Source organism: Leptopilina boulardi, unplaced genomic scaffold (genome assembly GCF_019393585.1).
Source record: "Leptopilina boulardi isolate dan_hultmark-lab unplaced genomic scaffold, ZJU_Lbou_2.1 LbouV2_278, whole genome shotgun sequence".
Taxonomy (NCBI): domain Eukaryota; kingdom Metazoa; phylum Arthropoda; class Insecta; order Hymenoptera; family Figitidae; genus Leptopilina; species Leptopilina boulardi.
Genome location: NW_026137838.1, coordinates 4365356 through 4393294, shown reverse-complemented (window position 1 = coordinate 4393294; position 27939 = coordinate 4365356). Strand labels below are relative to the sequence as shown.

At 29.4% G+C, this 27939-nt stretch overlaps 2 protein-coding genes across 3 annotated transcripts in view; one reads left to right on the top strand and one right to left on the bottom strand.

Moving 5' to 3' along the window:
• Positions 1–27939, bottom strand: part of LOC127281875 (polypyrimidine tract-binding protein 2) — a 492268-nt gene that overhangs the window by 437330 nt on the left and 26999 nt on the right. The window lies entirely within an intron of this gene.
• LOC127281873 (juvenile hormone esterase-like) lies at positions 266–5894 on the top strand. The gene is made up of 10 exons (XM_051305843.1): positions 266–760; positions 1253–1393; positions 2935–3088; positions 3216–3521; positions 3667–3764; positions 3853–4015; positions 4109–4281; positions 4368–4503; positions 4592–4733; positions 4827–5894. The coding sequence occupies exons 1-10, from the start codon at positions 557–559 to the stop codon at positions 5086–5088; spliced, it is 1779 nt and encodes a 592-aa protein (XP_051161800.1). The 5' UTR covers positions 266–556; the 3' UTR covers positions 5089–5894.

Here is a 27939-nt window from a genome sequence, read left to right as displayed (position 1 = left end):
GGATTCTGTATAAGAGGAATTTTCCTCTGAATACAAGAATATTTTTTTTTCGGTGTAGGAACAAAAAAAAAATTCTAGAGAATTTAGAATTTTCAATCTAAATTATCTCGCACATATATATATATATATATATATGAGAAATTTCCCTTGCCCCCCGATTTCAATTGTTGTATAAACATTATTATCATTACCGAACTTGAATTTGACATTGCCGTTACCCACTCTCCTGGAAAATGGAAACTAACTCAATAGGCACGCACGAAGCGGCTCATCCGAATTATTTCATAAACGGGTCGTCATTGTCATAGTACGCTTTATATGTCACTTCGACTAGCACGGAGCGTTCAATTAAAGCATCGTCGCGTATTTGCGTATGCTATCTGCGTTTGCACGCAGACATTCACATAATTACATCGAACAAGAACGCGTTTGAGTTGCTCTCTTGGGGAAAAAGCCCGTGTCCGCGTTTATACCGCGTGTTTGTTTCGAGTTCGTTAGTGTTAAAAAAAAAGAAACGTTTATTTTTCCTCTAATCTCTATTTAAAAAAAAAAAAACATGTGGCAATTAAAATTCATGACCGTATTATTAATTGTGATTGGTGGAGAATGTGTTCCTCCTTCAGTTGAAACACAATTTGGAAATATTCGCGGTCAATTTGAATTTACGGAAAAACTTGAATTTAATGAAACAGAAAAAGGAATAGAGGCTTATTTAGGTATTCCGTATGCGGAACCACCGATAAAGGAATTACGATTTAAGGTAAAATTTAAAAAAAAAATTAATAGTACACTGAAAAAAAAATGTTATTCAAATAATTATTATCAAATAAATATTGTAGGAAATAATTTTTGAATCAATTTTTTGAATTCAAATAATTAAATAAACTGTATTTTTGAACCAATATTTTCTGTATTTAAAATAAAATTTAATTTGAAACAATAATTATTTAATAAAAATAAATATTTATTTGCCAATAGTTAAGTATTATTAAAAATTTTTTTCAGTGTAATAAAAAATATAATAAACATAGAAATTAAAGAAATAAAATTCTGTTTTACGAAATGTTCAACAAGGAAAAAATTCAGGCAATAAAGATAAATTCATTAAAACTTATTACCATATTTTTTCCTGTTTCAAACACGATTAATCGAATAGTAAAAAAAATTTTAATAAATATCGATGTTTTAAAATATAATTGGGAATTAAATTTTTCTAAATTATATTTAAAAAAAAATATTTTCTTTTTTTCAGGATCCTGTAAAATGGACAAAAAATTATACGAATTCAGAATTAGTTGCCGATAAAGATAAACCACATTGTATTCAAATCGATTATAATGGTGCAATAACTGGAGAAGAGGATTGTCTTTATATGAATATTTTTGTTCCTAAAGTGAGTTAACGTTTAAATAACTTATCACACATGTGACACATTTTTAATCTCACTTATGACTGTACGATTATCTTTTGTTAAAAATGACTTTTTACATACAAAGAATATTTAAATAAAATCGAGGAAATATTTCTTTTTGAAAAATATTTTCCAAAAAATAAATTAATTGCAATAGCAAACTCATTTTTAGTTAAAATTTGCTACAGTTAAAAAATTTACAGCGAAAATAATTTTTCTGTGGGAGAAAAAAATTCGCAAACAAAATATATTAAAAAAAATTATTTTGGAATTATTTATATTTTAATACTAACGCTAAAGATCCTTGGACACCTATCGTTACGTCATTGAAAAAAATACTGGTTTCATTTTCTCTATTCATTAAACATCTTGTTAATAGTTTTAAAAGCTATTTGTACTCAAACCGGTCGAGTAAATAAAATGATCTAAAGAATAATCTTTGCACGTGTATTATATATATTGTCTCTCTAGAAATAAAATAGTCCATTAAAAAATAATTCTAAATAAAAGTAAGATAACTGAAATTTTTTTTTTTCAATGCAAACATACTCTTTATAAGTACAGTTAACAGCTGTGATTTATGATCTAATGAGATATTGTTTTACTCATATACACGTTTTATTATCATATAATTTTTTTATTTCCTTTTCGTCTAAATGATATTTTTTTTTTATATCAGTTTGCTTAAAAACTGAATCATCAAAAAAAAAAAAAATTTCAAATTTCTTTACTTTTATGATTCAAAATTTCAAAATAAAAAAAGACTTATAGTTTATTGCATACGTAGAAAATATACTGTCACAATTGATAAATAGTTATAGAAGACTAATAAAATAATTACGATAAAAAATAATAAAACTTAATTTCATCTAATTAGAAGCAATTAATTCTATTTGATTTATTGTATACACTTTCTAAAAGTATTACAATATACAATACCTCAACAAATTATGTCAATTAATTAATTATTGTTACGGAAAATTTTTTTTACTAAAATTAATAAAAAATATAAATAAAATATAAATAAAATATAAATAAAATATAAATAAAATATAAATAAAAAATATAGAAAATAAATTTTCAAATTGAATTCTACTAATAGAAAAAAAAACATCCGCTTTTGAATTATAATATTCTTTTTTCAAAGTATAATATTAATTAAAAAATCGCATTCACAATGAAAGAATAAAATTTTTTTTTAAAAAATTCTATTTGAAACGAACAGTAATATTTACAGAAAAAGAATTTTTCATAAAAAACAGATTTTCTTTTGAAAAATAAGATAAAATTCTACTTATAGAAAATCTTGAATCATAAAAGTAGAGTAGACAGATTTATCATAAAATGAAATTTTCGTCACATGTGTATTCTAAATGATGTAATCACAATAAATTTAAATATCTATATTCGAGATTAAAAACCTTTTTTTGTAATTTACTGAAAAATACATAAATTAATCTAATCAAAAGGAAAAATTAATTTTATATGAAAAAAAAAATTAAAATTAATTATCCATTTTACAGGAAAAAAAAATAAATTCCACATTTCCCGTACTTATATTTATCAGAGGTGGAAGTTTTAATATGGGATCAACAAATAGTGAAGCATTCTCACCAAAATATCTTCTTCGTCAAGACGTCATTCTTGTCACATTCAATTATCGTCTCAACTTTTTAGGTTCAAAAATTATTTTCGATGGAATTTTGACTTACCTGAAACAAAAAGAGAAATGAAAAATTAAATACAATTACTATAATATTATTTATAAATTTTTTTGTTTTTTATAAATTTTTTTTTCAAATAGGATTTTACAGTACTGGAAATGAGCACGCACAGGGAAATTATGGATTAAAGGACATGGTTCAAGTTTTAAATTGGGTGAAGGAAAATATACATAAATTTAATGGAAATCCAAATTCTGTAACACTTTTTGGTAATAGCGCAGGAGCCGCAGCTATTCATCATTTAGCACTTTCTAAAAATACAAAAGGACTTTTCCATAAAATAATTACAATGAGTGGTTCAGCCCTAGCACCCTGGGCCTATCATACTAATGATAACATTAGAAATTCTTCACTTAAACTCGCCAATTATGCTGGCTGCTATAATAGTAAATATATTAATAATAATAATTATTATTTTTTTGTACCAAAGGATAAAAATTTAAATTCTTCTTTTTATTAACACAAAAATTCGAAATTTGATCAAATTATAATTAATAATAATTATTAATTGATAATATAAATTTTTTTCAGTTTCAACTAACAAAGACGAGAAAATAAATGAAACGAATATATTAACTTGCATGAGAGAAAAAAATGTAACGGAACTCTTAAAATTGACCCAAAAATTCGTAAGTAAATTGCATTTTTTTGTGCAAAAGAAAAATCTTATTTTTATTTAATAAAAAATATTTTTAATATAAAAAAAAAATTTTTAAGGCCATTTGGAAAAATTCACCAAACTGTATCTTTGGACCAACATTGGAGAAAGATAGTAAAACTGCAGTAATAATAAAATCACCAAAACAAAGTATAGAAGATGGTGATATTCACATTGATTCATGGATAATGGGAGTGACATCCGATGAAGGTTTAGGACTCGGTAAATATTTTCATTTATTTAAAAAATAATTAATAAAATAAAAATTAAACAATTATTAATAAATAAATTAAATTTTTTTTTTTTTTGTTACAGTAAACCTAAATGAAAATGATTATGCATTTCTAAAGGAAAACTTTACCAAAATTGGCTCAGAGATTTTGGAATATTCTGAAGTTATCAAGAACAAGACAAATTTCACCAAATCAATAGTTGATTATTATTTTCAAGGAAATATTACCGCCAATATAACAACCAACTTTACAAAAGTGAATATTTTTTTATTAAATTATTTTCGATTAATTAAAAATAAACTAATTGTTTAATTTTGAAATTAATTGTTTTTTTTGTACAGATGATTGGTGATGCTGGAATATATTGGCCAGTTTATAATAGTTTAAAACATCATTTTGAAAAATTGAAAATTTACTTTTATCATTTTGCTTATGAAGGAACATTTTCAATTCTAGGCAGCGTAAATCATCCACATGGTAAAAAATTCAACAAATTAATAATAAAGAGAGAATAAACAATTTTTTTTTATTTTTATTTTGAAAAATAAAATTATTTAATTTTCAGGTGTCGCACACATAGACGATGTGGGTTCTTTGTTTCCCTTTTTAGAAAAAATGGGCGATAATAAAAATTTACAAAAAAATGATAACGATAAAACAATGATTAATTTAATGACGGAATTATTTTCAAATTTTGCAAAAAATGGGTAAGGAAAAATAAATAATTGTTACCAAAATTGTGGCTCTTTTTATATTATTATAAATTGTCAATAAATTCGAATTTATAATAATTTTTTTAGAGTACCACATGCTGATTTAACGACAGAATGGAAACCATATAAAAAGGAGAATACAAAATTCATGAGAATAGGAGACAAAAATACAACTAAAATTGAAATGGAAAACGATTTTCTGGTCGAGAGAATGCAATTTTGGGAATTAATTATGAAAAATACATCTCATCCTGATAAAAAACCAAATGGAGCCTCATTCAATGGTAACAACACCTTTTTAACTTGCCTACTACTAACTTGCCTAGGTTTGTTTTCCTATTACCTTTAAAATTAAACAATAAATATATTATCATTAAAATAAAAAAAAATTTGTAAATTAAAAAAAATTGGATGAGACAACGATGATTATAATGCATCCAATAAGGCTGTTATATTAATTAATTTTTATCAATATCAGTTACCATAAAAAACCCTAAAAATTAAAAAAAAAAAAACAAAAAAAAAATTACAAAAATAATTATTTGAATTAAAAAATAATTCCTAATTTCATATTTCTGTAAATTCTAAATTTTTCTTTTAATATTTCTGTATCTCTTTTTCTCTTTATTTATCATTATGATACAGAAAACAATTTCTGCCAAATTACTAATAAGAATAACTATTTATAAATGGATGCAAAAAAAAAAATATATTTGAAAAAGAGATTTAGTCTGAGAAAATACTACCGAAAACACCGCCATAATTTTTAAAACATTTTTTAAAAATTTAATAAAATAAAATGCATGGAAAAAAATTTTCACCTGGAACAGCGATAAGTTTCACCTGGAACAGCGATATTTATAACTAAAACAGCGAATGTTTTCGCTTATTCTAGAGAAATATATCGCTATTCCAGATAAAGATTTTTTTCCATGTGCAATTGTACTTAGTGCCTAATTTATTATAAGCAAATTGTACTCTAAGAGAAAGTAATTAAAATTTATTCAAAAAAATTGTGTAAATAAGTCATTGAAAATTAAATTCTGTTTTTAATGAATTAAAAATGATCAGATTTAAAGAGAACTTTATATTAGATAAATAAAAAAATGTAATACTGTACAAAATATATAATAAAATGTAAACATAAAACACTGACTGAATTTTTGTTCAATCATTAACAGATTCTATTTTTTTTTTTTTTTTTTTTTTTTTTTTTTTTTTGAAACGAAAGCTCAGTTCCGGAAATCCCCAAAGGTTTAGCAGTTATATTTTTCTTTTTCCATTTCCTCTTCCCCCACCCCATTTACAATTCACCCGCAAAATGTATAATAGAGTCTGTTGGAAATTAAGTTTATCAGGTAGTGAACGCTAATGTACCCAGTATACGCATATGTGCGTATAAAATATGCAATCCCATTCCTTTTTCGCTATGGCAAAATTAATCACTCGAGCTCACGAGTTTTGTCCATTTCTTTATGCTTATTTTCGTCTCCTGTATCACACGCAATGTATGAGAATAAACATTGTATGCATATATATAAATACACGACATTAATTGTACGTTAATCACAAAAAATTATACGCGATAATCACTTTGTACGATATAATGAATAAATTTCATTTGAAAAAATTGGTATTATGGTACCAGTTACGATGGTACCAGTTAGATATGGTACGAGTTAGTTATGGTACCAGTTAGTTATGGTACCAGTTACTTTGGTACCAGTTAGTTATGGTACCAGTTACCTTGGTACCAGTTAGTTATGGTACCAGTTACTTTGGTACCAGTTAGTTATGGTACCAGTTACTTTAGTACCAGTTACTTTGGTACCAGTTAGTTATGGTACCAGTTACTTTAGTACCAGTTACTTTGGTACCAGTTAGTTATGGTACCAGTTACTTTAGTACCAGTTAGTCATGGTACCAGTTAGTTATGGTACCAATTACTTTGGTACCAGTTATGTTGGTACTAGTTAGTTATGGTACCAGTTACTTTAGTACCAGTTAGTTATGGTACTAGTTACTTTAGTACCAGTTACGATGGTACCAGTTAGTTATGGTACCAGTTAGTTATGGTACCAGTTACTTTGGTACCAGTTAGTTATGGTACCAGTTACTTTAGTACCAGTTACTTTGGTACCAGTTAGTTATGGTACCAGTTAGTTATGGTACCAGTTACTTTAGTACCAGTTAGTCATGGTACCAGTTACTTTAGTACCAGTTACGATGGTACCAGTTAGTTATGGTACCAATTACTTTGGTACCAGTTATGTTGGTACTAGTTAGTTATGGTACCAGTTACTTTAGTACCAGTTAGTTATGGTACTAGTTACTTTAGTACCAGTTACGATGGTACCAGTTAGTTATGGTACCAGTTATGTTGGTACTAGTTAGTTATGGTACCAGTTACTTTGGTACCAATTAAGTTAGTACCAGTTACGATGGTACCAGTTAGTTATTATGCTACCAGTTACTATGGTATTAGTTACTTTGATACCAGTTACTATGGTATTAGTTACTTTGGCATCAGTTACTATGGCATTAGTTACTATAGTATTAGTTACTTTAGTACCAATTTCTATGGTACGAGTTAGTTATGTTGGTACCAGTTACTTTGGTACCAGTTGCTTTGATACCAGTTACTTTGATACCAGTTACTGTGGTACCAGTTACTTCGGTACCAGTTACGTTGGTACCATTTAGTTACTATGGTACCAGTTACGTTGGTACCATTTAGTTACTATGGTACCAGTTACTTTGGTACCAGTTAGTTATGGTACCAGTTACTTTAGTACCAGTTACTTTGGTACCAGTTAGTTATGGTACCAGTTAGTTATGGTACCAGTTACTTTAGTACCAGTTAGTCATGGTACCAGTTACTTTAGTACCAGTTACGATGGTACCAGTTAGTTATGGTACCAATTACTTTGGTACCAGTTATGTTGGTACTAGTTAGTTATGGTACCAGTTACTTTAGTACCAGTTAGTTATGGTACTAGTTACTTTAGTACCAGTTACGATGGTACCAGTTAGTTATGGTACCAGTTATGTTGGTACTAGTTAGTTATGGTACCAGTTACTTTGGTACCAATTAAGTTAGTACCAGTTACGATGGTACCAGTTAGTTATTATGCTACCAGTTACTATGGTATTAGTTACTTTGATACCAGTTACTATGGTATTAGTTACTTTGGCATCAGTTACTATGGCATTAGTTACTATAGTATTAGTTACTTTAGTACCAATTTCTATGGTACGAGTTAGTTATGTTGGTACCAGTTACTTTGGTACCAGTTGCTTTGATACCAGTTACTTTGATACCAGTTACTGTGGTACCAGTTACTTCGGTACCAGTTACGTTGGTACCATTTAGTTACTATGGTACCAGTTACGTTGGTACCATTTAGTTACTATGGTACCAGTTACTTTGGTACCAGTTACTATGGTATCAGTTACTTTGATACCAGTTACTTTGGTACACGGAAAAAAATCTTTACTTGAAACAGCGATAAGTTTCACTTTGACAGATATTTGTTTCACTAAAACAACGAAAGTTTTCGCTTTTCTAGAGAAACATATCGCTGTTCCAAATAAAAATTTTTTTCCGTGATTCCATTAATATTATAATTTTATATTATAATTTAAAATAAATATAATAATTCCAACAGTTATATCTCATAAATATTTACACTTCGATTAAAAAAAATCGAAAATATAAATTGCCATTGAAGCAATTGTTTAGAGGTTATGTTTGTAGAGAAAAAAAACGCGAATAAAAATATGTAAATTTACCGACAAAATAGATTTTTCGGGAAATTGAAAACAAAAATATGAATGAAATGAACCTTTTTTTGTGTGTGTTCCTTTGGGAAAACGTGGAACTGGGTCCATAGTTTGTGGCCGGTATATAACCCCCTCCCCCCCCTTACCCAACTATTCCCCACAGTGCGAGCAATAGGTACATGTATATATATACACATACATGGGTCGAACGTTGATTAACGATTTGCATAGACAAATAAGTTGGCTCTGATGAGGCGCGGCGTTCCGTGTGCGTATTTGCAGAGCAGTCGAATAATTGTTTTCGTCCCGGTTTCAAACACTCTCAATGCACATTTGACGGCACGCGTGTGCTTTTCCGTGTGCCCTTTTAAGTTCCCTACAATTCAAGAGTTGAAACGTTAAAATAAACAAATGTCCAACAAAAAAAATAAGCAAAAAAAAAAAAAAAAAAAAAAAAAACCCAACGACCTTTTTCTCACACTCGTATGGGTAGTTTAAATGATTCCTCTTTTACATTTAAATTGCACATAGATGTTAGATAATACAGAAAAAAAAAACTACAAAATTGAATTTAATTTCAATCAATTGGATAATAAATATTAACTTTTCTAAAAGAGAAAGGAAAAATGTCCTTTTTGCCACTAGTGAAGAAACTAACCCTATTTTAACACTGTCGAAAAAATTTGGAAATCAGGGAGAAAAGTAGACTATTTAAACCCTAGTGAGAAAAATAGTTTTTAACACTAGAAAGAAGTGTAAATTATGCGAAAAGATCCAATGCATCATTTGAATTATTAATATTCCAGTAAAAAAAATATCAATAATTCAATACCTATACAATAACGGAAAAAAAAAAATCATGAACCATCTGGACACATAGAAAAAGTCATCATAATCTTGAATACGTTCTTTAACGTGAAAATGTAAATCGAACACATCGATTACGTTAAATCGTAGGCAATATGCAGATTCATAAATATATTGTACACACCTAGAGTTGTCACGTAGCAGGTTAGCAAGCTCAGTGGCAGGGTAGGATGCTAATGCGAGGTATTGTTCGCAGCTGTAAAAATTGCCCCTCGTTATGCTTTACAATAGAGGCCGACCGGGAATCCAGATATACTGGGGAGAGGGCTTTCCCATTCCCTTTCTAACCCCCCCCCCCACCAACCCCATCCTACATTTCTCCATTTTGAATGCATACAGTTACCGATGTACTGCAAAAACGATATACTCCATTTGTCACATCTCTCACGAAACTAGTACTTTCAACAAACTATATATATATTTCTCCAAAGCGCATTCTATTCAACATCAATGACGAATCAAATTGGTTGTAAAAGCGAGATCTAATAATCTAATATTTAAAAAATATCAGCAAAACAGTCACATAAAATTTTATGGGAAAAATAACTGTTTTTTAAAAACTAGGTAAAAAAAATGGCCCCTTTTTTGCCCTAGTGAAATGAATAATATAACAAGAAATGAAATATAATAGGGATGTTTTTTTAACTCTAGGGAGTAAAACAGCCTTTTAAAAACTAGGAAATTTAGAACGCTAGGGGAAAAAATGATTATGATTTTCAATTTTTATACATTCTATAACTCTAATGTTTGAATATAATATATATATTCTCGTAAAGCGATGAAGACTATATATGTTTAACATTTTCACTGACTTATAGGTCGCATTTGTATTAACCGAAGAAAGCAAGTGAACTTACATGCGTTGACAGTTTTATAGACCTTGCACGGCCTCGTAAATCAATGGGCGCGAACATTGTTAGACAAGAGGGATTTCTTCAGACCACTGCAAATCGACTTGAACAGATTATGCATGCACTTTTGTGCTTGTCCTTTAAAATAGTCTCGAGAATTTCAGAAATACGAGTATTTTAGCAAAAAAAAAAAAAAGAAAAAGAAAAAAATAATTAACAAACCAAATTTAATTTCTTTTAACGCATTTTAAATATACGTTTACATTTTATATAGCAAAAAAAAATTATCAATTAAAACAATCTAATTTTTTTCGCGGATTTCGCAAAATTAGTTCACGGATTTCGCGAAATTAAGTAGTAAATTCTACGTAACTAGATCACAGAATTCGCGAAACTAGATCACGGATTTGGCAAAATTAGTTCACGAAATTCGCGGATTTAGATCACAGAATTCGCGAAATTTGAATTTACGGATTCACGAATTCAGAATTCACGGATTTTGCGAAACTAAATCACGGAATTATAGAAATTATATCACGGATGCTAAAAAGATAGGATGCGGATTCTGCGAAAGTAAATCACGAAATTCGCGAAATTAAATCACGGATTCCTCGAAACTAGGTCACAGATTACGCGAAATTAAATCACGGATTCTGCGAAATTAAGTCGCTAATTTCGCGAAATTAGATCACGGATTCTACTAACAAGGTCGCGAAGTTGGCGAAAGTACATCACGAATTCCGCGAAACTAGTTCACAAGTTAAGCGTAATTAAGTCACGGATTCTACAGATCCAGGTCACTGATTTCGAGAAATTAGATCACCGATTACGCGAAATTAGATCACAGATTCCACGAAACTAGGTCGCGGATTTCGCGAAATTAGATTGCGGAATTCACGAAATTAAATCACGTATTTCGCGAAACTAGATCATGGAATTTGCGAACCTAGATCACGGATTTGGCAAAATTAGTTCACGAAATTCGCGGATTTAGATCACAGAATTCGCGAAATTTGAATTTACGGATTCACGAATTCAGAATTCACGGATTTTGCGAAACTAAATCACGGAATTATAGAAATTATATCACGGATGCTACAAAGATAGGTTGCGGATTCTACGAAAGTAGATCACGAAATTCGCGAAATTAGATCACGGATTCCTCGAAACTAGGTCACAGATTCCACGAAACTAGGTCGCGGATTTCGCGAAAATAGAATCCGGAATTCATGAAATTAAATCACGTATTTCGCGAAACTAGATCATGGAATTTGCGAACCTAGATCACGGATTTGGCAAAATTAGTTCACGAAATTCGCGGATTTAGATCACAGAATTCGCGAAATTATATCACGGATTTTGCGAAACTAAATCACGGAATTATAGAAATTATATCACGGATGCTACAAAGATAGGTTGCGGATTCTGCGAAAGTAAATCACGAAATTCGATCACGGATTCCTTGAAACTAGGTCCCAGATTACGCGAAATTAAATCACGGATTCTGCGAAACTAGCTTACAAGTTACGCGTAATTAAGTCACTGATTCTATTGATCCAGGTCACTGATTTCGGGAAATTACTCACGAATTCCGCGTGATTAGATCACGGATTCTACTAACCAGGTAACGAAGTTCGCTAAACTAGATAACGAATTTCGCGAAACTAGGTTGCAGGTTACGCGTAATTAGGTCACGAATTCTGCGAATCTAAGTCACTTATTTCTGGAAATTAGATCACGAATTCCGCGAAATTAGATCACAGATTCCACGAAACTATGTCGCGGAATTGGCGAAATTAGATTGCGGAATTCACGAAATTAAATTACATATTTCGCGAAACTAGATCATGGAATTTGCGAACATAGGTCACGGATTCCGCGAAATTAAGTTGCTGATATTGCGAAACTATATCACGGATTCTACAAATCAAGGTCACAGAATTCGAGAAATTAAATCACGAATTCCGCGAAATTACGTCACTTTCTAAAACTGGAATTTCGTATAAATATATTTGTCTCTTTTAATCCGTTAATTTCTATTACATGTATTAAATATTACATAATATAGATAAAAGATTAGATTAAGTCAAAAGAAAAGTCAAGTGACAAGTCAGGAAATTTTTTTTTGCACAAACTTGTTAGATACCCTGATAAAAAATGTTGATATTCAGGTCATGTCTATATGTGTGGTCATAGTTTCTACGTAGACGATTGTCTGGAATTCGATTAATGCATAAGCGACCTGGGCAATGTCCCAGAACCGTCGTCGTCTTAACAGAGTCGACCCAAGGGACGCGAATAAGGGTTATGGCATTACCGCATAATCCATAGCATCCTCTGACGCTCTCTCCCTCTCTCTCTCTCTCTCAATGTGTGCGCGAGAGACCATTGGGAAAGCCTCTCTCGGATGAAATGAGGCACGTACCAACACGCGCACAACGTTATATGAGAAAATGAATATTTGAGAAACCAAGTGCACACCCGAGTTTCCTTTGCCACCTAATCTTGGCCTACCTACTAATTCCATCTTAAAATCCGTCGGAAGCAGGATTTAGAGGGTCGAAAGAAGCTAAAGTGGAAAGCCCTGAAACACACACTTGGATATATATATATATATATATATACATATAGATCCAAAATGTATTTTAAGTCACGAGATTATGTGGGATTCGAGAATGGAAAAGATGATGATTTCAACATCAGACTCCATTTTACTTTGCCCTATATATTGAACGTGCAGCACAAGTTAATAACTGAAAGAATATCAAAGCGTGTAGAAAATGTCTTCGAATAATAATTGCAATTAATACTTTTACTGTAAAAAAAATATTTTTCCAATATTCTGCAAAATGCCTTAAAGAAACTGAATTCAATTTCGACCTGTATTTACTATATTGGGGAAAAAAAATTCAAATTTTATCATTTTTTTTTTCTATTTACAAAAAGAAGTAGTACGAAACTCGCAAGTAGTACAAGTCAAGCATTAAGCTGAAGTTTGATATTACTACTTATTTACATTGCTAAGTTAAATAGTAAATGTAAATATACGTCGTGCTCACAAGTTATATTCTCATTGAAGCCACACGATAATTACTTTCAAAATTTACAATTAAAAAGTTTTTTTTTACAATCAACAAATATTTTTTTCCAATTAATATTAAATTTAAAATGTGAAAAAATAAAAAAAAATATATAAATAATTAAATTTTATTTCATATTATAAAAGAGTAATTCTTACAGGCGTTTCTACACACGGAAGCCTAGGTCGTGCACCAGTTTCTCGATTATAATATGTGAGAGCTTTTCTGATTGGATGACATGTCATACACAAAGCACTACTGATATTCCTAACAACTCGACCTCGGGACAAGATCCGATGAACTCTATACTACTGTTGTATCACTCTATTGTTAGAGAAACATCTAGTCAGAAAAGAAAAATGTAGAATATAATCCTTCATAGAGTATGGCTTCTTCGTTTCAATAAGACACAAATTACATAACGTATACTATTTTTAATTTATTTTCTCTCCTTTTTCCAAAAAAAAAAAAATTCTTTTTCACAAATGGAAAATTAAATGGTTTCTCCTTTTTTACGCACTCTCGAGAGAGTTCTTCTCACTTTTTAATGTTCTATCGGGGACCAAAAAATTGAGATGAATATTGAAAGCGCTTCCGGAACGGTCGTTCAAACTTCGATCTCTAAATTCACTATTTTTTTTTTCTTTTTTTTTTTTTGTTCATTCGGTCGTCGTTCTCGTTTCACCCGTAGAATTTTTCTCTCTCTTTTCTCCTATTTCTATATAGAAGTGAAAGCCGCGGGCATAAAAAAAGGAAGCGACAATTAACCCGCTCTCTTCTGCCTGAAATGGTCGGTAAGCGCAACGGTGCACAAAATGTAGGCGAAAAGAATAGGGAAAAAGTCTGTGTTTGGAGGGAGGGGGGGGGAGATAATTCAAGGCGGGCAAAGAGGGTAACAAATAGTCAAGACCTTCATTTTATCGCCGTCAGCGAATTCGATTCGTAACATGTAAATTCGACAATGTAAACAAAAAAAAACTTGACAGCATTGTCAACAATGCTTAAAAAAAACTTTTTCTGAAAAAGGGGTGTTTTTAAAAAAAAGGGTTCGTAATTTATTTATTATATAAGAATTCACAAAAATAGAACAATAACGTTATCTGGGATTCTGAAAGGAACAAAGAACCTGAGGCTTAAATGTTCGAAGAAGCCTCGTGGAAGATTCATATATGTGTGTACGACGAGTGAATGTGGTTTGAGGTTGATACGAAACGGCTTCGCCGGAAGCACCATGAACAGAAGGAAAAGGAAGAAACAAACACTTTTCACGTAGCTAAGAGCAGATTACCTGACAGTCACTGGGGGCCTCTGGAACTTTACACGTTCCTAAAAGTTCTAGAAGTGAACGAACTCGATCTTAAAGGGACGATACCATTTTCAATCTAGAGTCGTCTTTTTGTCGAATTCACTCAATTTTACCAATTTCTTTTTTTTATTTCCTTTCTTTTTTTTTAAAGTCTCAATAGAGCACAAAATTATATTTCTACTGCGAGAGCGATTGAAACTTTCAAAAAAAAAAAAGTTCTATAAATTCTAATTCAATTTAGTTTATAAAAATTACAAAGAATAAAAAAGGGAAGGAAAAAAAATTGATAAATTATTGAATTTCAAACAGATGAAAACATGTATGATTAAAAACAGAAATATATATATAGAGGAAAGGTTATTTTATGTGATTTAGAGGAAGTTAAAGAGAATGAGAACGTAAGAGAAAAGGTGTACTTTTGAAGGGAAAACTTGAAAAGGGTTTTGCTGGAGGGATTAGACGGTGAAGGAAATAACAGGCAGCAATATAGAATAACTCTGGAGGGCGTCACAACTTTGTTCATTACTCTAACAATTAGCAAAGCCCGTATTTCTTGTCATGCTCGGAAGAAACACCACCACAAAGATTCCTCACTAACACTGCCTTAACAATTCTCTCTCTATATATATATATATATATATATATATATATATATATATATATATATATATATATTTGAAAACACAGACACACATCACACTTTATCTCACCTACTACCTCCTTTGGTTCAATCTTTCTACGATCTCTGATGATACTGCTTTTGAGCCTATACCATACCAAAGCAGCCGCATGAACTAGTTTACAACTTTCATGAGAAAACAGATGCTCCCAGACGGAAGACAGATAGTGAATTTTCACTATGAATGAGAAACAAAGCTTCTAGGACTTACATTTACTTATTATTATTATTATTATTATTATTATATATACATCTCTATATCATCTACTTAAACGAAACTTCTTAGATAATATTTAATAGCTGTTCAACAAACTCATATTATTTACTGACGGATATAAAATTTTCTCGATAAAATTCTTTAAAAATATCAATTTTTCATTTGACCGAAATCGCTAATGTCCGAACAAACAATCTACACCGAAAAAACGATATTCTAATTTTAAGAAATTTCAACTTATTTTAAGAATATGCGAGACTTAAATAGGCGCCACGAATATATTCTTAAATTAAGAATAGAATTTTCTTATATTAAGAATATTTTCTTAGAATCACTTTTTTAGAATATAATCTTAAAATAAGTATATTTTCTTATTGTATCAAGAAATATACTTCTAGCAGTTTTAAGAATACTATAAACTTAATTTAAGAATAGTAAATACTTAATTTTAAACCAAAATATACATAATTTCAAATAAAGAAATAGTACAGCATTTTTATTTTCAAAATATTACTTTTATTAAACCCAGGTAGAAAAATTAACATTACTAACGTTACTAATATTACTAACGTTAGTACCTATAAAAAAATTAAGAAACTGTTCCTAAATTGTATTTTTGCAGAAACTTCCACTTTTTTATTTTCATTACCGTTTCCACTTTCACTTTTTCTAATTCTCATTCGCACTTCCATTCCCACTTCCACTCTTTCTAATTCTCATTTCCACTTTCACTTCCACTTTCACTTTTTTATTTTCATTACCACTTCTACTCCCATTTTTTCCACTTCCAATTTTCATTAGCTGTTGCCATTTCGACTAAAACTCTTTCTAGTTTCCATTTACACAATTTACACCATTTTCACTTTTTTTAATTACAATGGATGGAAATTAGAAAAAGTGAAAGTGGTAATGGAAATTTAAAAAATAGGAATGGAAGTGGGAGTGAAAATATAAAAAAGTTGTAATGGAAATAAAAAAGTGGAAGATGAAATGGGAGTGAAAATTGGAACAAGTGGAAGTGGGAATGAGAATTAGAATTAGAAAAAGTGGTAGTGGCAATGAATATAAAAAACTGGAAGTGGAAATAGGAATGGGAATGAAAATTAGAAAAAGTGGAAGTGGCAATGAATATAAAAAAGTGGAAGTGGAAATGGGAATGAAAATTAGAAAAAGTTTAAGTGGAAGTGAAAGTAGTAATGGAAAAGTAGTGGCAAAGTTTCCGTGAAAATATATTTTAGAAACTCTTAATTTTTTTATAGGTACTAACGTTAGTAACATTAGTAACATTAGTAACGTTAGTAACGTTAGTAACGTTAATTTTTTCACCTGGGAGTTTTCAAAAAAGAACACAATTTTAATACTTAAAGACAATGTTAACCAATTGTCGAACATTTTTTCAATTTGGGATCACAAAAACTTAAATTACGTAGATAAGATTAAGAAACGCAATAATATTTTTTTTTTAAATTTTTAAACGTGAAAAATTAAAAAAACACTCCGACGCGCACGACGACTCGTTAGTCAATGGCGACGCGAACAAGCTAGCAGCACGTCAATTCTAGCGCATATTCTTGTTTTAAGAAGAAAAAGATTTAGTACATAGAAAATATTCTTAAAGTTAGAATCTGCTTAAGAATATTATTAAGAATATTTATGTAAGAATATAAAATTCTTAAAACTAGAATATTTTAAGAATATTTTTTTAAGAAAATAATAATCTTAAAACTAGAATACCGTTTTTTCGGTGTACAAAAAGATTTCGGGGCTTTTTAAAAAATTGACCAAAAAAAGAAACCCTGATTGGTAAATTTTAAAAATAGCGCCAAAATCCTTCTGTTTATTATTTGTTTAGCCATTTGCAATTTCGGGTTAATTAAAATTCGGTTAACAAATTATTATTTTTATGGAATCGATTGGATTGTCAAAAATGTATATACAGCACAGTTTGTTAAGTACTTGATAAAAGTTTTTGAAGGTGGAACTTGAGCTGGACATATTTGTGTGAAAGTCAGAAGTGTGTTTCGAAAGTGTTTTTGCCATGTGAAATCGACAGGCGAGACCGCAATCTAAGCGCCAAAGCTTCCTAAAACCACAGCTTCTAGCCCACTTTGCACTGAATATAAAGCCACGAAAACACTAAACCACATCAAAATGAGCCTTCGTCGTTCAAGCTTAACATTAACAATACCCTAAAGAGAAAGTAAACTAATTAAATGCATTTGTTACCTCTCCTAACTAAGTTCAACTTTGTGCAAACAGAATAGAAAATTAACTACTAATAATAATCAATACATAAATATAAAACATAATTAAAACCATTCAATTTCTATTAATGCAATCCAATATCAATAATATGAATACCCTCAAAATCCCAATGTAACCAATATTGACTGTCTATAAATCCGAATACGAATATTTAAAAAAAAAAAAACTTGAGAGCAATTTGTAAATAAAATACAAAATTATTATGTGAAATATTATCGCATGTAATAATTATTAGTAAATTAATTCATTATTGAAATGAAATTTATCCAAAATATTAAGTAAATCGAAATGTAATTAACGGTTATATATTTGCTTTAAAACAAACAAAACAAAATAAATTAAAAAAAAAAAAAGATTTTCATCTATAATAAACGGAGAGGTGAAAAATCCAATCAAGTGAATCCCGATAGGGTCCCTAATTGCATAAATGCATTTCAATTAACGGAGTTGAGCATCCCGCGGGTATTATTGAATGGGAAGGTCTATGTATCAAATTATACAATCAATCGCATTAGCGGAAACCAATACCGCGACAATTTTATAATATCACATCAGATCAAGATTTGAAAAATATTTCAAAAATTAGAATTGTTGAAAATTTTCATTTTTAAATTTACGTTTCAATAAATTTGTAAAATTATATATTATTTTCTTATTATTATTTAAAAATGAATTTAATAATAATAATAATAATCAAGATTTGTATGTATATTCCATAAAAGGGATCAATTTTAGGGTCATGTTATGGGGCATAAATTTGCAAAGGATAGAAGGAGAGTATCGGTAGTCAGTTGCTTGAAGCTTTTCAAGTTAGTAATTAAACGACGACATGCAGGGACAAAGGTTGATATGAACTAAAAGCTCTAACGTCAAAGCCACACCAGTTATGCAGGGCAACATAAGGATGACGACGAACGACGACGACGACGAGCTGGGCGGCTCGTATCTCAGAGTTGATTACTGTCCATGTCAATAAAACATGCGCCTCTTAACGTCTATTCAAAATTTACTAATTTTCTACTCACAATAAACAAACAAAAAAAAATTAACATTTTTTACTCGAAAATTTTTTTTTAGAAAAAAAGTTAATTCTTTTTCATAATAGTTAAAATGTAAAAAGATTAGAATAGTTTGTAAATATGCCAAAAATAGATCACTGATCTATATTAATGATCTAGATCACTAAACTGGATCGATAAACTAGATCATTGATCTATATTACTAAACTAGATTACTGAATTAGATCACTGATCTATATTATTGATCTAGATCACTAAATTGGATCAATAAAATAGATCATTGATCTATATTACTAAACTAGATCACTGAATTAGATCACTGATCTATATTATTGATCTAGATCACTAAATTGGATCAATAAACTAGATCATTGATCTATATTACTAAACAAGATCACTGATTTATATTATTTATCTAGATCAATAAATTAGATCGTTGATCTATATTACTAAACTAGATCACTGAATTAGAGCACTGATTTATATTATTGATCTAGATTAATAAATTAGATCGTTGATCTATATTACTAAACTAGATCACTGATCTATATTAATGATCTAGATCACTAAAGTGGATCAATAAACTAGGTCATTGATCTATATTACTAAACTAGGTCACTCAATTAGATCACTGATCTATATTATTGATCTAGATCACTAAATTGGATCAATAAACTAGATCATTGATCTATATTACTAAACAAGATTACTGATCTAGATCACTAAACTGGATCAATAAATTAGATCGTTGATTCAAATTACTAATCTAGGTCACTAAAATAGATCATTAATTTATATCACTGATCTAGATCATTGTTGTTATTTACTTAACTAGATTATTGATCTAGATCACTAAAAAATCAGTGATCTATTTTAAATTTTACTACTAATTTTTGGAAGAATTTGAATTGATTTGTCTGACTGAAACGGGCTTTTTCTATTTATTTAAAATTTCTAACGATATAGTCTTATCTGACCGAAATTGACTCATACTACTTACATTGAATTTACCCAAGAATAAAATACGTTTGACTAAAATTGACTCGTACTACTGATAAAATTTACAAGAGACAATCTGTCTGAATGAAACAGACTTTTACCACTGATATTAACTTTATAGAATTCTATAGCCTTGTCTGACTAAAATTGACTCTTACTACTTCATACAATAATTACATGAATTTCAAATAATCCTTCTAACTTTAAATAACATTCCCTTCGAACCAACTATTTAAATATAACATTAAAAATTTTCAAACTTGAAACATAGCGATTCCCTAGTACAAGAAAAAAAACTTTATCTGAAACAACGATATGTTTCTCTAGAATAATGAAAACTTTCGCTGTTTCAGTGAAATTTATCGCTGTTCCAGATGAAATTTTGTTTTCCTTGAACAATTCTTTCTTATTACAATAGAAACTAATTTATCATTGAATTATATTTGACAAAGTTACAAACTTTACAACAAACGAGAAACACATTGATGTTGCAAATCCAGCATAAATTGGGTGATATGAAACGAATTTAGTTTGAAATTATATCAAACACCTCAAGCGAGTTGTATTGCTCTATAATATTCCCTTTGAGAATTACAGATACTGTTTCGGCCTGATCATCCAGCCTGATTGTTCATCCGTATTTCGAATCCAGTTGGACATTGGGCTTACTTGGCAACAAACGAAGGACAAAGTGACATTTGATCGAGAAACTAGTTTCACGAGATTATTTCATGTTCAACAATAACTCCAATGTTCATTCAATATTCCCTTTGTATTTCCCAAAAGTAGGTATCATACTTTACACACACACACACACATGGAAGGACAAAATCCATTACGAATATTAAAATTAATAAAAAAAAAGAAGCAAACTTAAAAAATAATAAAATTAACATAGAAAAAACTTCCCCCCCCCCAAAAAAAAGCAATATTTACTTTCTGTGGTGAATATAAAATTTTAGATGATAATAATACTGGACGCATAAAATGGCATCGACTCGAGCAATGAAACAATCGTTAGAGTGAAAAATATTGAAAAATGACTTACTATCGATATATCGAGGAGGATCCTCATTCCGCTCTGACACTTCAGTATCACTGTATGAAAGTTATTTACGATCGAATGATTTACGATTTTGGTAGGAAGGTATAACCTAATCTGCTTCACCACCACCACAAGAACGTTCAACAATAAACCTGAACGGAAATTCCACAATTTTATTTCTTTCCCCCCACCCCCCACCCCTTCTTTTTTTCCTTTAAAAAAAACAATGCATATGTCTTATTCAAATTTCTCAAAAGCTTCTTTTTCAGAACTCAATTCAAGATTATTTCCATTTCACACGTATACTCTATGTAAAATTATTCAAAGAGAGTCACAACACTTTGTATATGGATGATTTCATGTAAAATTTCAAGTCAACATTTAAAATTTTTTTTCCATTACGTATTTTTAGTTTTCTTTTTTAAAAATTCAAACTAAAAAGCAAAAAAATTCTAAAAATCAAATAGCATTTTCATTTAATAGAATTTTTATTAGATATAATTTTCATTGAACCGAATTTTTATTGAACCGAATTTTTTATTTGTTCGAATCATTATTTTGCAGAATAGAAATTTCATTAAATCAATAACAGAATTTTTATTTCTCCAAATTTTTTATTTATCCGAAATTTCAAATGGCTGAACAAAAAATCAACAAAAAAGATTTCGGCGCGATTTTTAAACTAATCACAATTTTATGACGAAGCTGAAGTACGCAACGTTTATATAAACGATTTTTAAAGAAATAATTTTTTAATATAAACAAATTCTATAATTTTTTGCCTAAAAAATATTTTTTTATAATTTGTTGATTAATGAAAACTACAAGAAATATTTTGTAGGCAAAAAATTATAGAATTTTTCATTTTAAAAAGTTGTTTATATAAACGTTGTGTACTTCAGCTTCGTATTTTATGGATAATTTTTGATTGGTTGATTTTAAAAATCGCGCTAAAATCTTTCTCTTCATTGTTTTTCGGACATTTGCTAATTTCGAACAAATGATAATTCGGAAAAATAAAAATTCTGTAAATGATTTTTTTGGTTAAGTATAAATTTTGTAAAACAGAAAATCAGTTTAATGAAATTTCTGCAAAAATAATAATTCGAATAAATAAAAATTCGCCTCAATAAAAATTAGATCCAATATGAAATTCTATTAAATAAAAATTGTAAAAATTGTTTTTTTAAAACTTTGTCACACATTTCAAATAATTTAATTTTCAAAAAGTATTTTTTTTTCGTATCTAGAACTCTCAACATACATTTAACATGAAGAAAAGTTTGTTTCTTGTCATCCATTAATCTGTGACACATTTACTTATTTTTGGTTTGTAGCTTTTCTCACACATACATCAAAAGCAAACTTTTCAATAGCTCGTAAATTATTCCACGAGGAAAATCAAATATCATAAATATAATATTGGAAAAATAAAAAAAAGAAAATCGACGTAAATGTATAAATACAGAAAAAAGAGGCAGAAAAAAAAATTTTTTTTATCCTTTCCTAACAGTGATATGCTTTTCGATGGAAATTTTTGCCAAAGAATGCCGGAAATCCGGAAAGCATTAAGGCGGAAAGAACGAGAAAGTCGACAGTGGCGGCTGCGTTAGTGGCGCTAAGAATTTCCATTAACACAGTTTACGTGTTGGTGCAAAAGTTTTGATATCGTGCCAAAAGGGTTTATGTTGGGGGGGGGCCGCATACACAACAGTGTGTAGGGAATCCGTAACAACGAATCTTAATACTCTCTCTTAAGCAAATAGATTAATTAATCGTGCTAAGTTAGCGTGACGATTTATTATTTGACAATATGTCTTAATCTAGTTCTTGTCCTTTTGAATTGCCACCTGTTTTTCGAATGTTAGATATAATTCAAAATGTTTCTTCAAGTGTTTATTCTTGGCCTTGTGTATACAAGCGAGAGTTGACGAATGAGAATAATAACTAGCGAGACATAGTTAGTCTATTCAGTCGACGCAAAAGTCATATCACATCTTAAAAACAATTTTAGAATTTTACTTAAAATTCCATTCTCGAAAAAAAAAGAGGGAACAGAATTTTTATATTTATTTCAATAACTGTGTCATTAATTTTTCACGAATTATTGCTATTTTAAAAAATTTTTCTGATTCGAGAGAAAAAAGAAGAAATTTCTTTCTATTAAATAAATTACCGACCTAGAAACCTAACTTACCGACTGATGGTAAAGATTTTTTTTCTTTAAAAATGATAATATAGAAAAATACCAACATAGAAATCTACCTTGCCGACTGATGACAAGACAGTTTTTTGAAATATGAAAGATTACCAACATAGAAATCTACCTTGCCGACTGATGACAAGACAGTTTTTTGAAATATGAAAGATTACCGACGCCGAAATCTACCTTGCCGACTGTTGGCAAAACAGTTTTTTAAAATATGGAAGATTACCGACGCCGAAATCTACCTTACCGACTGATGGTAAAACAGTTTTTTGCAATATTACCGACGCCGAAATCTACCTTACCGACTGATGGCAAAACAGTTTTTTGACATATGAAAGATTACCGACGCCGAAATCTACCTTGCCGACTGATGGCAAGACAGTTTTTTGAAATATGAAAGATTACCGACGCCGCAATCTACCTTACCGACAGTAAAACAGTTTTGAATTTGATTCAAGGAAATTTTTAATTGATAATAGTATCAGTGAAAGTGAAAATGAAACGAAAACAGAATATTAGAATCGGAAATGAAAAATCGACCGTCTGATCAATAAAACGAATAATTAATCGCATATATAGAAAGAAAAAGACATTAGAAACCCTCGAAAGATATTGAAATTTTCGTTTCAAAATTACGTAATTTTCATATGAAATTTATTACTAGATGGAAGGGACTATTCCTTATTTGATCATGAGGCAAAAGAGGATAATTACATAGACTTACATTTAAAGGAGAGCTTCCTAAGCTGGAAACAGCTTCTAAAACAGCCCTTGCGGGAGTATTATGTCGTTATATACCCCCCCCCCTCTCTCTCTCTTCTTGGTTAGGTTTCCCAATACTAACTCAACGCTAAAGGTATGTAGCGCCAGTTACATTTTCAAGGAGCGCACACTATTGCAAATGGAACTTAATCGCGCGCCTACACATATACTATCATATACATATACATGTATATGCATTCACAAGTATAAGTGCGGTTCTGTCTGCATAATCCTGGGGCTTGAGTCCAGATCAAAGCCAAGTCCTTCGTAACATATTCTCTATGAATAACGCTTCTCGGACACAGAGAGATAGACAGAGACAGATCCAGAAACTGTGGGAGGTGGGTATATATTATATATATATATATAAAAGAGAAGAACTCGGGAAAGTGCACGCGAATTTACATGACACGCGCCTTTTGCTTCTCTCATTTTTTTAACAGTATTCTTTTTATCACAAAAACACCGTTTCATGCGATATTTCACGATTAAAATACCAACTTTTTTTTTTAAACAAAAAAAAGAAAGTAGTTGCAATTTTTATTTTAAGAAAACTTTTTCAACTTTTAAATTAAAAATTCTCTAATTTCGAAACGTACATAATAGAAATAAAAAGAAGATCGCTCGCTTAGAAAATGAAAGCAAAAAAACAACGTCCATTCTCGAATTGTACAATTTTTGCATTTTTAAAAAAGAAACTTTTTTTAAAGAAATTTTTTTTTATATTCACTGCATTTTTTAAGACCTATTTTTTCTCTCTAATGAAAATTTTCTAATTTAAAATTTTTTAGGATTTAAATATTTAAGATATTGTAGAATTTTTGGAGAAAGTCTAAAACACCAACATGAGGGAATTTTAAAACGTTGAATATCGTTTTCTTTTTAGAAAATATATATATGTATAACGAAGCTAGTTAAGATTTTGCGGATCCGTTCCTCGAAAGCTGTAATCAAGAGACTTTATTGCTTCTCTTAAACCAACGGCCGAGTTGGCGTTAATAATTGTGTTAATGAACAAGATAAAGAGCAACCGAGGCTCTCTTTACATCATCTTAATCCGCATAAACATTTATGATTTTTATTTCATAACTTATTACCTTCGATGAAGAGCCTCCTAACGCAAATAGCTATGAACTTTTTTTTTTTTTAAATCACTAAGGTAAAACCACAACTATTAATCTTTTCAACACTTTTACAGAAAAAAATTTACTAAACAAAACTATAAAATAGAATTTATACCCCAAAATCGGTATAAAAATTCACTGCAACGAATTAAAATAAAATTTTAAAATATTTACTAATTCAAAATTTCAGAGTACATGAGACAAAAATAGAATGTAATTTTTACTATACTTACAAAGTAAATCCCAAACTGTTCGAAATTTCAGATCAAAATTTTCTCTCCGGAAATAGTAATAAATTTGCTATTTCCAGAGTAAACTTTACTATTTCCGAAGTAATTTTTTTTCTCTTTCCAAAGATGAGTTCTAAACGTTCAAATGAACTAAAATATTTTTTTCAATCTATAAATTATTAAAAATTATAATATCAATGTAAAGTAAAATAGTAAATTAAACAATTAATAAATTAATAACTTCTTTTTAAAAAATTTAAAACAATATTTTGTAATAAAATTCGTACTTAAAAAAGTCGCAAAAAAAATTTTTGTTCATTTAAACGTTCAAAACTTTTTACTCATTTCCAAAGCAAAAGTTGACAGAAGTTTTGGTTTTACTTTTGTAAGAAAAAGGTTACTTTCCATTTTTCTCCCGTGTAGAAAAACAATTCTTTTTTTTCATAAATTTTCTTAACATCAAATGTTTATTTAAACTAATTAATAATTATGGAAATGTATTTTTGAGCCGTTGATACTTTTAGTCGAACATAAAGAGTCTTGAGAAAGAAATATAAGAAGCAGAGCTTATTAATCCTTGAAATTGAAAAGTCAAGTGAGCCAAGTACTGCGGGGAGTGAATATATATATATATATACACACATATAAGCGAAAGCGCGCGCGGGTGGTGCTAGTGGGAATTTAAATATTAATAGAAAAGCGAATTAAGAACAAGTTTCACGGTCCAAGGCGAAATGCAGTAATATCACTGTAACGATTCTCTCTCGACCTACGACTCGAGCAATCGAGTTGGTATTCTCGCTAATACATAAGAAATAACTTAAACCGAGGTACCGGAAGTCTTCTAGGGTCTTTTTTTTTTCTTTTTCTTTTCTTTATTTCTTTTTTTATCCCATTGGAACAGCACTGAAGACGAAGAACTCAAGTAACCAATTATTGAACATTTTTTAAAAATGAATTTTATATATATATATATATATATATATATATATATGTGAGAGGAGCTTTTTTTACAGAGCTTATACTTTACTTATACGAGCATTATGGAAGAGCTTGCAAGGGAGTAAAAGAGCGACGTAGTTGAGTATAGCGTCGCATGAAAAGTTGAAATATCGTCCGCGTTGTTTGTCTCGAGGACATGCACCCTCGTTAGGCAGGCAAATATGCGCGACAAAAGACTTTCCCAAGAGGAGTGGGAGAGGCAAGCTTAATAATACACGATATTATAATTGTGCATAAAGACGAGGAAAAAAATAATATATATTATTATTATTATTACTTTCAGAAAAAAAAGGTAAATTATCGGTAACTTGAGAAATGTTACAATGAAAATTAAAATCTGTAACAAATATTCAAGAGGGATTTTTTAATTTTATCCCAAAATCGAAAATTAAAAAAATCTTGTCATTTACAATAAATACATATTATTATTCCTATTTTTCCTATTATTCCTATTATTATTATTATCGTTATTATTACAGTAATAATTTTGAAATAGTAAATTTGCCATTTACTATATTTTATCTTCAAATACTACTGAGAAAAGTAATATAATAATTTTGAAAAAAATAAAATATGAAAAAAATATCAACAATTCAGATAATTCAACAATAATTTTCAAAAAGATTTTTAACTGGAATTTACGGGCGAAATGTTCATAAAGACTTTAGTACAATATTTCAGTGTGTACTATAGCGTGAGTTTTTCGTTAAATTTTTAGCAGTAGCGCTTTTTTTTTAAATAAAAATTTCCATTACCAGATGGAACTGAATAATAGAGAATGCTATTTATACTACTTTTTTTTCTGTCGAAATTAATGAATCTATCAAAAAAGATAGAGAGAGAGGGAAAAAAATGAAAGCTTTGCTCAACAATGAATTTTATAGATGAAATTCTATTATTATTTTAGGAAATAGATTTTTACTAATAATAATAATATCTAAATTCAGTTAAAATTGGGCTAAATATTTGATTAATATCAATTTGAATTTCTTTGATATTTAAAGTTTGTAACTAATTTTTTTATAACTTGACAGATGACATGTGTGCCCTAGATTTAATATTTAGAAAATTGAATTTTCTCTTGATATAGGACCGAATAATTTTTGGAACCAACAAATTTGAAACCAAATAATTTTTGAAACCAACTAATTTTTGGAGTCAACAAATTTGGAACCGAATAATTTTTGGAACCAACAATTTTTGAAAGCAAATAATTGCTAGAGCCAACAATTTTTGGAACCAACAGTTTTTGAAACCAAATAATTTTTGGATCCGTGTAATTTTTGGGACCAAATAAGTTTTGAAGCCAACAAATTTGATACCAAATAATTGCTAGAACCGAATAATTTATGGAACCAACAAATTTGAAACCAACTAATTTTTGGAACCGAATAATTTTTGGAACCAAATAATTTTTGGAGCCAACAAATTTGAAACCAAATAATTTTTGGAACCAACAATTTTTGAAACCAAATAATTGCTGGAACCAACAATTTTTGGATTCGGATAATTTTTGGGACCAAATAAGTTTTGAAGCCAACAAATTTGATACCAAATAATTGCTAGAACCGAATAATTTATGGAACCAACAAATTTGAAACCAACTAATTTTTGGAACCGAATAATTTTTGGAACCAAATAATTTTTGGAGCCAACAAATGTGAAACCAAATAATTTTTGGAACCAACAATTTTTGAAACCAAATAATTGCTGGAACCAACAATTTTTGGATTCGGATAATTTTTGGGACCAAATAAGTTTT

Coding starts and splice junctions, on each gene's coding strand:
- LOC127281873 (XM_051305843.1), top strand. CDS start 557: ATGTGGCAATTAAAATTCATGACCGTATTATTAATTGTGATTGGTGGA. Junction 3,089..3,215: donor TTATCGTCTCAACTTTTTAG/GTTCAAAAATTA, acceptor TTTTTCAAATAG/GATTTTACAGTACTGGAAAT. Junction 4,016..4,108: donor CGATGAAGGTTTAGGACTCG/GTAAATATTTTC, acceptor TTTTTGTTACAG/TAAACCTAAATGAAAATGAT.